This window comes from Nelumbo nucifera, chromosome 4, assembly GCF_055504915.1.
Source record: "Nelumbo nucifera cultivar China Antique chromosome 4, China Antique-T2T, whole genome shotgun sequence".
In the NCBI taxonomy this organism is placed as follows: domain Eukaryota; kingdom Viridiplantae; phylum Streptophyta; class Magnoliopsida; order Proteales; family Nelumbonaceae; genus Nelumbo; species Nelumbo nucifera.
Window position 1 is genome coordinate 86,267,848 of NC_142652.1, and position 9,361 is coordinate 86,277,208.

General features: G+C 36.3%; 1 protein-coding gene across 2 annotated transcripts; it reads right to left on the minus strand.

Moving 5' to 3' along the window:
• Positions 1-1,804: 1,804 nt before the first annotated feature.
• On the minus strand, positions 1,805-9,096 carry LOC104613496 (cyclin-L1-1-like). Of its 2 annotated transcripts, none has more exons than XM_019200473.2 (9): positions 8,938-9,096; positions 6,535-6,722; positions 6,347-6,428; positions 6,048-6,188; positions 5,585-5,754; positions 2,831-3,104; positions 2,300-2,699; positions 2,130-2,168; positions 1,805-2,033 (listed from the first exon to the last, which is right to left on the minus strand). In XM_019200473.2, the coding sequence occupies exons 2-8, from the start codon at positions 6,684-6,686 to the stop codon at positions 2,131-2,133; spliced, it is 1,257 nt and encodes a 418-aa protein (XP_019056018.1). In that variant the 5' UTR covers positions 6,687-6,722; positions 8,938-9,096; the 3' UTR covers positions 1,805-2,033; position 2,130. The 2 variants fall into 2 exon arrangements, with proteins under 2 accessions (XP_019056018.1, XP_088760621.1); XM_088904495.1 differs by having other exon boundaries at positions 6,535-6,719; positions 8,938-9,089.
• Between the last annotated feature and the right edge of the window lie 265 nt (positions 9,097-9,361).

A 9,361-nucleotide genomic window follows, 5' to 3' on the forward strand; every position in this document is an offset into this window, starting at 1 on the left:
TGCTTTATGCCTTACACTTTAATAGATAATAAAATAATATTAGTTTTTTGTATATATCAATTTGTAAAAATCTATATAATATTTGCCTTGGACTCTTGGTTGATGCATTATTAATAAAATTGTATAATATCTACATGTCCTGCTATATTAATTATAATATATTTCTTCATATGTGTGTGTATATATATATATCATTTAAATAAGCAATTCCTATGTATTTATATATTATTTATAGTTGTTTTGATATTAAACTTAATTATATTAATATATTTATAGAATTTATGTGCATTTTCTTAACGTATCCAAACGTTTCCATATTTTTACATTCGTATCCATACGTTTCCTAAGTGTATTCGTAAACAAATTATCTGATATAATACCCCATACCGATACTTTAATCCTTGAATGAGGGTAATGAAAATTGAACACTAGAATACTTGGTCAAAGTGATTGACTTGAATAGGTTTTATTCTCTAACAGCATCATCTATCTGCAGCGATTGAGGGTCATGTTACCGAAGCTGACATTGGACTATCTGATGTAGTTGTTTCCTTTGAAGACAGGGAAGTACAATACTTGAGGAAGGTAATCCTTGACCAGGCAGAGATTTTTGACGCCGTGTTGGAATATTCAGAAGCAAGTTAAGTGGTCCGACCCCTATGGTTCTGGTTTGGCAATTACTGTGAACACTGAAGAGGTGGGTCCGGGTTATTCCGAAACTTTTGGTACAGAAGAATGTTCAGATAGCACAGTTGAAAGCTTTGAAAGAGGGTCTGAAGGAGGGTAATGGGAGTGGTGTTGTTTCTCATCTTCGTTTTCTTCATATAGATAATGGTGGTCTGGACACCATTGCTGAAACGTACATCACCATGTTTACAGGTTACATTAATTTGGAATAGAATAAGCCAACAATAGGCTTTTTCATGACTTTCTGAAATTTTTCTTAAAAACAAACAAGGTCAAAGTTAATTTTCACACATAATTGGGAAATGAATCATGATACACCATCGTATCCTTTCTCATCCCATCCTTTCCCAGCCTAATTTTCTTGGGAACCAAACAGACCCTAAAATTCCATAAGAACTTTTACTCAAAGTTCTGTTTCTCTCTTATAGAGCCCACAACCCACCATTATAAAGGCCTATTTCTGGAGATAGCCATACTCAAACTCAAGGACCAACCTAACTTGATGATCAGAATCAGCAGAGTAGCACATGTCCAACACATCTTCGTTGAGGCATGGCCAAGAAAGTGTCTTCTGTCTGCCTCCCCTTATCGGTGAACAATATCTTCCAGGAAGTTTATAATCAGACAATTGCCCTCAGATTGAAGATACATCCTAGAGATGATAATGAGATTCAAGTGCATGGTTCACATGCATTGATACAGACAACAGACACTAGCTTCTATTGTAACTAGTTCAAAGAACATACAGGAAAGAGGGTCACAATCTCCGGACGCATTTTGGTAGCACTAACACAAGGCCTTGAGATCGGATTCAGTCCTCACAAAATGGTGCTCACACCATAGCCATTTGCAGCTGTGGATTGGGAATATCTCCCCATGAATAAAAACATACAAGTAAGAGATATTCCCAATACACGGTTGCAAGTGGCTGTGAGGGTGGTGTGAGTGGCAATTTGTGAGGACTGAATCCAAGTTCTTCTGAGAATTGAGTTGGAATTTGATTCAGTAGCTAATTACGGATCATACTATATATGACCATAAGTAATGCATGTAAACGGCATATATAGAACTATCTCACCAAAACAGTCCGACAAAAACCCCTTCCAAGGCAAGTCAGTTTGTGGCTTTATTACCAAAACCGCATTTATTATTTAAGATAAGCAAAACAGAGAGGAAAAACCAGCTTGTCAGTCTGTTGATACTGTAATAAATATGTCACATTACAGATATGGTATGGTCCCTAACCAAAAGTATGCACACAAGACTTCTGGTTCATGCATATGGATGATGTCTGTGGCGATCCTTCTCCCGGGATGAATATGAGGAGCTGTGGTAGTCACTACGATCTAAAAAAGGAGCAGTCTCAGAAGCTAGACATTCTTTTACCATCCGGAAGAATATATGATGCACTTTAGAGACAATGAAAGAACTTAAATGCATACCTCAAGATGAATAATTCCTTGATTTATCAGAATGCCCTCCTGCATCCATGTATGACAGGAAACAAGTCAAGGATATGCAGGAGGAAATAAAACTGAAAAATTCCAGAAAATGATAAGATCTTTTTCATAATAAATATATAGAAGAAAACAAAGGACATCCGCAGAGAAACCTGAGTCTTTTCCTTTGTCCTTGGAATGATGGCTTCTCTCCTTAAGTTTATCCCTATCCCTCTCTACATCCTTCTCTCGTTCACGTTCCCTGTCAGAGTCCCTCCCCCTATCACGATCACGGTCTCGGGTCTTTTGTCTTTCCCTCTCTCTCTCCCTGTTCCTTTCTCCACCCACCTCTTGTCTGTATTCGGTCTTAGGCTTTGAAGGGGGTTCTTCTCTAACCTCTCGCTCAATTAGGATGCTCTTACCATCATCATCACTCTTCTTGGACTCCTTTAGTTTGTCAAGGACCACTTTTATCAAAGCATCCTTGGACCCACTGGAGTCTGCATTTGGTGCTGCAGACACTTTGGGGATAGCAGTGTCATTATTAGCTGCTGCACCATTTGGAGTACCTTCCTAAGCAAAGCAGCATTAACAAACTAGTTAATTGGATGATGTGCCATTAGCTTTAAAAAAAAAAACATAATTTCAGAAGGAAATAGCATATAATGTGCCTTTATGGTAGTCAGTAATAAAAGAAACTTTACCTTTGGAATTTGTTGAGCTTGTGGATCCCATGTTTTACTTGAGGTTGTGAAGGAGTCTCCATCTTTGCATACGGGTATGTACTGTGCCTTGGGAAGGCTGTAAAGGTGTGCCAAGACTCTGCAGACTTCATCAATCCCAGATTTCTCAGCATCAAAAGCTTTCCACCATGGTGGGTTCTCGGGAAGTGATACCTGGAACCTGCGAGCAGCTGCATACACAACACCACAGGCCACAACCTCACTTTTGAATCGAACACACAACGTTGTACGCAAACTGCACAATAAATGAGACATATATAAGAACTAAAAAGATGTAGCAGCACCCACATTAATGTGTCTTCCAAAAGACTCTAGACAAGTAACCGATCATAAACCTCTCAACTTCACCATGACAAATAACTAACCACAGAACTGACAATGCAAACAAGCTACTATATACCAATAAAAGAATTAAGATAACAGGAATAACACAGATCAGCAAACAATTTGGCAGATCAACAATCTAAACAAGAGGTAAATAGTGATCAGCCATTCTGGGGACTGGTGAGACAAGAGATGTAGTTAGAAAGTATGGGTTTTGTGACAAATGCCATCCTAAAAAGAGATGCTTGGTATGTTTTTGCATATACCATTTTTCCAGTATCTAATAAAATTTAACAGTTATCAATCAAAAATAGAAGTAGCAAACTAATCAAACATATCAAAATCAATTGACGAAGATAATAGATGAAAGAAGATATAACAAGAATGGAAATAATCAGATTCTCAAAATGCAAGTACAGAGAAGCCATTAGTAAGGATAAAGACACATTGAAAACCAAGACAGGCTAATCAGTAAGGGGACAACAAGACCATGTAAGTGTGCTTTCTACAAAAAACAAGAAAACAAAAATAAAATACCATCTGTTTCTCTCATGCCGTTGTACTTTAAGAATCTGGAAACATTTTGCTGTTTAAATCCTCAACAAGAATAATGGATACCAGCCAATCTCGCAGGAACAGGAATAATTGCAGAGATAAAACAGGTCTCTTTTAACACCAATATGAAACTGAACAGAGCAGAATGGTGGAACAAGATCCATGTAGCTAACAACCCCATATATCTGATACATGACTTTGTTGAGTTGAGTTGAGGCAAGCACATGGGAGTTGACAGAGATGGTATCATGCATTCATGTTTCCATTGAGAAACCTATATTCATTTCTAAACTTTTTAGTATAGCAGGTTTGGATCCTTGATCCCTTCTCAACTTTTCTGAGGGAAAAATAATAAAAGACAAAATCAAATGAATAAGTGCTTAATTTTCCCATGCCAATATATGAACTCTAATCAAGAAAGTTCACAGACCAGAGGCAGGAATTCAGTCTTCCAAAACAGAACCATATTGTCACCATGTTGCCATCTGTAACAGAGGCCTACGGCCTACCTCACATAAGCAGAGATAACAAGCCATGCAGGTTCATTGTATAACATAGAACACCATCATGGTATCACATAGAAAACCAATGGGTTCTCCATATAATAAGAGATTCTTTTTTTTTTTTTTGATAAATCATATAATAAGAGATTGTGGCTATCTGTTTGATCATTTCTGTAAAGTTCATCTTGCATAAACACCCAAAGAAAAGAAAGAGAAGAGGATGGGGATAGTCAGGTACCTTATGTATCAAATTCAGCATGTTAAGAAGGCAAAGACATGTCTTTGTAGTATGAACCCCGAAGATTTAAGGATGATGGTATGATATGCAATTTTACAGATGCTTCTTTCATAGATCACGTTATATGGGAAAGCCCAGGGTCACTGGAAAGTAAAGGGACATCAAAAACTTCAGATATTCTGTGTCAATTCATACACAAGTGCAAACAAATGGCTCTAGGAATTCCTATCCAGAAAAGTTTTAATTTTGGTTTCAAGCTAAGGTTTTTACCTGGTTTGAAAATATAAACCAAAATTACACTAAAGTTTCGAAAAACTTTCAAATTTTGTAGCAAAATAGAGTTAAATTAAATCATCTTTTGAACTTTCTATTCTTGTTTATTATCTAGTCTTTTCTGTCTGTTTTCCTATTTCTTCTCTTCTGCTCACCTCTATTATTTCATTCCCATATTCCTGATTCTACTCCGAACTTCTTTATTGTTCTCTATTTCATTAGAACTCCATTATTCTACTCAAATTTTACTGTGATAACCCTCAAAACCATAATAAAATCCCAAAATTCCATGAAAGAGAACATCAGAGTTTTAAACCATGCCATCCAGGCATCCAGGTACATGGCTTCTCTCTTATCTATTTGCATGTACAGACTACAGAGATCTTGCAAATGGTCCTTTAACATCTAGTAGCATAAAGCCTTAGTAGATCATACTAAAGGTGAAAATCATGCACTATAATACTAAACAAAAGTTCTAAAATGCCACATCCTTTTAGTTTTTTTCCCTTCCCCAATTATTAGAAATTTATTACACATTCCTAAGACCTTTTAAGTTGTTGTACATGTAAACATAGAGGTTTCTCATTACCAAGAAGCATTTCAGAAGGTATGCAATTTATGCACCATCAAGAAAAAATATAGCAAATGGTATCTAAACTTCATGCTCTCAAATCATTATAAATTTCAATATGCTATATAGAAATGTCACATTAAAAGCTTAAACTAAGTATTAGAACTAAGTTAATAACCACAGAGTAAACAACTAAAGGTTGCTAGTTAGATTAATAAAAAAGAAAAGAGGGGGCCCATCCAGATAAGCACCTGTCATTTGCTAGATTCCAAGCTTCTTGCCTCAACTCTGGAGGTGTTTCAAGAGTAGCAAGGTAGTTTGATATAAACTTATGAGGGTGTTCAACATGGCAGATGAAACCCATCTCCTTCAATAGGTGCCTATCTGTTCTGTTCAAATCCATCTTCAACTCTGAATATTTCTGTAAGGAGAAAAAATATTCAGATAAAAATAACTTACTCTACAAAGAAGTCATATCAGGAATTCCACAAGTATAAGTGCCAATGGCAGTATTAATATCAACCAAATTCTGCACAAAAACTAATAGCCAGAAATCAGAATTGTTACCAATACTGATAGAGGGGGAGGGAAAGATATGTTACAGAATTATGAATATAGAAAACAAAAGATACAAAAAAGGTGTCTGTAGTTCAGAAGATTTTTTTTTAATCAGTAATAGATAAACAAAAACTTACAAGGTTTGTTCAGCCTAACCTTAGAAAAGATCTCCAAATGTTCTATGGGTAAATTCTCCCTCCTGCACTCCATTCTATGGAATACAATGAGAACCTGCTTTGCTTTTCTAGGGCTTTCTTCCAGCTTTGAAGCAAGCCAAACACAGCTAGCAGCAACCCTCTGCATGGAAGTAAAATCAGATCCTAGAAGGTAAAATCTCAAAGAGGAAAGACTGGATAAATATTCTGTAGACAAAAGGTTTTTTTCAAAAAGGAAGGACGAAAAAAACATCAACAATGACAAAACTATATATTAGGATAAGAGTCAGATGATTAGACCTTCACATTGAAACGGGCAAATGACTTCTTACAGTAGAAACGATGAAATAGAACCTGCCCTGTAGCCATTACTGCTGGAGGCCTGTGAATGTGTTTTGAGGAAATAAAAACAAGCAGATAGGAAAAGGGATACAAAAACAAAGAAAACATAGACTCAAGAAATCAGCAGAAAAATAAATAAAGGATACAATTTGAGTAAAATGCCGCTTTCCTGGATTAGATCACAGCCATATATTCGAAGGGTTGTTTCAGTTGCTTCATCTATGCCATCTTTCCTAGAAGGTGAGTTCTTCAATTGCTCATCCGTCAAGTAAAAAGTATCAATTGCTGTGTAAGTCATTATCAAGAAAAGACCTCAAAAGGCTCAAATGAACTGCTGCAGAAAAAGAAATCTAAATTTCAGACATTGAGAATGATACAGAAAAGAATGAATATGAATTTGAGTCCACTACATAGTTTCTACTCTAGCATCTCTAAACTCTAATACTCAACTTTCAACAATCTGAACCGAGATTATAAAACCCAACAGAAGATCAAGAAAACTTAAAAAAAAAAGGCGTATCATGATTTTGGTAGTTATAACATCATGGGAAAAGGCACCTAAAAAAGGAATCATAGGTTCAGTATTTATTGATTAAGGCCTAATTGAACCTACAAGTCTGCAATCTTAAGGCTCAGCTTGGAAGGAGTACAAATACAAATATGTAGAGTGCAAAACCCTGTATTTTATATTATTTTGTATGTATTTGCACTGTGTATATTTGTATTTGTACTCTTTCCAAACTGAGCCTAAAGGGGAAAAAGTGAAAACATGATAATGATCACATGCAGTGAAGCAGAGTGGGAGAAGAAGAGAAACAGAACAATAGACTAAAGAGAGGTATATTTGCCCCTTGAACGGTTCAATATTATTGGCTAGATGAGACTGGTAATTGGTCAGTAGAGTTTGGCAGACTTAGAACTGTTCCTTGAACCTGTATTCTACAAGTCTCTAAAGGATAAAAGTTTAGAGGACTGCTAGGCCATCTGGTGTATAACCAACCAATATTATTTTGATGTAGAATTGTAAAAAAAAAAAAATATTAGTGATTCCTGGCATTTTTTACCTAAATAGTTGAAAAGAATGCAAGGGCTCTTTCATAAGTGTTGTAAATTAGATCATCTCCAGGACCCCAAAAATGGTTCAGGTAGAAACCCCAGTAGATCCCTAGAAACTATTTCTTCATCTATCCTTGAGGTGTACAACTAACTGCCTTCTAAAGCGGTGACATAAGAATGTAATCTGTATATAATTGGAGAGAAAGTGTTAGTAGTTCCATAGAAAACATGTATGTGGCCTTCTAATAGAAAGTTAGAAACTAAAAGGAAGATCCCAAGCATTTAAGATGAAAGCTTGTTTGCTCTTCCCACCACAGTGTAGTTTGCATTGTAGCTGCCAAAAATGGAGCTTCAAGAAGTAACCCATAGTGTTTTCATAGCATCTTTTTCTTAGGCAGTAGTTTATCTTTTAGTGTTCATCACTACATTATCGTGGTGGAGGTGCCAGTAGTTGCCCCATAGTTGCAACTCTGTACAAGAAATTCTCAATGCTCTTAACCTATAGGTGATCAAATAATAACGGAAAGAAAAAGAATAATGAGTTTACATCGACCCAAACTGATTATTTGTCAATGTGTCATCAGTTGCATAAAGCTTCATTTTCAAAGATGGAGTAATGAATCATAAGAAGTCTTTGTCCACACTCCACAAAGTAGAAAGTACCTAAGAGAAGACCATCCTCCAGAGCAATTCCATTGAGAATTTTGTTTTAAAAATATTTCACCATACCTTAATATTGATCCATGTCTAGGTGATATCAGCATGGTAGAACCAGGCCCTCCCAGCGACTGCCAGGAGGATGAGCAGACCAACCAAACGCACAGTGCTTCTTTCCTAAATCTCATTTTGGGGACCTTAATAGAATGGGCGTCCTGGACAAAAGAAAGGAGCATGGCCGCACAGGCAACTATAAGTGGCAGGTTTCATAGTACTAGTGAGAATTATGTTAAGAGAGTAAGTTGGGATGAGAAGTTAATGAGAGATGCTCAGAGTAGATGGAATCCAAGGTTGTCTTTAAACCGGAGCTGTTGAGCCGTTGGCAGTCTTCAGTGAAAGATGAGGAAGCAATCCTGCCATTATGGTTAATGGTTTCCAAAAGTGGGTGAACATTGATAAAATAGGAGGATGCGCCTTCTGCTGACCTGCTAGCAGCTAGGGGTTCCAAGAGAACTACGGTTCCTCGGAATGCAACAGGCAAAAATGCAATTTTTTTTATCAAAATGGCAAGCAAACTAGGAGAGTAAGTAGGTGTTTGCTTCTTCTATTAACGAAACCAAGCTACAGGAAAACCGAGTTCAGATAACATGCTAAAAGAAAAATAAGGTAAAAAAACAAAAATCTACTTGAAACCCATTTACTGGGTTAGATTAACTTTATAAAGAGAAATTGAGATTTTAAGAACGCAATCACACCCCAAATTTTCAGCAGCTCAGCCCTAGAATGCCAACATGTAATCGTCCATTAAGAACATAGAAGTTTATTAGTTGTTTTACCTCTAGGTTGCTGCTGATACTGAAGAAGCTTTGATTTACTGAATTTCCTTCAGTTTTTCTTTCTTCTCCTTTTCGCTTCGATAGAGAGAGAATAAGAAAAAAAAAAAAGTAAATTACAGAGACCCCTTTGTTATGGATTTGTGGGTCAGTGACTATTACGCTTAACTTTTATTTTCGACAAATACCCCTCAACTTTCACTTTGCACAAATACCCCTCCTTAGATTTCCGTCAACAAGATTCTCATCCAAATTATTTAAATTTTTTTATATCCCCAAATTATCCTTTTTCTTACTTTGAACGATTTATGATTGAATTAATTTTCTAAATATAATATTAGAAGTCCTCTTGTTCATGGTTGCTCTAATGGCACGGCACTAGATTCAATATTCAAATGAAATGGTAGAGGTTTATTTCCGTAGATAT

Bases quoted from the DNA above. Each gene is read 5' to 3' on its own strand.
- LOC104613496 (XM_019200473.2), bottom strand. From the start codon at position 6,686: ATGACTTACACAGCAATTGATACTTTTTACTTGACGGATGAGCAATTG. The intron at 6,429-6,534 runs GTATCCTTTATT...ACACATTCACAG, and splicing joins AGCGGCATTTTACTCAAATT to GCCTCCAGCAGTAATGGCTA. The intron at 5,755-6,047 runs GTTAGGCTGAAC...TTCTCCTTACAG, and splicing joins ATTTGGAGATCTTTTCTAAG to AAATATTCAGAGTTGAAGAT.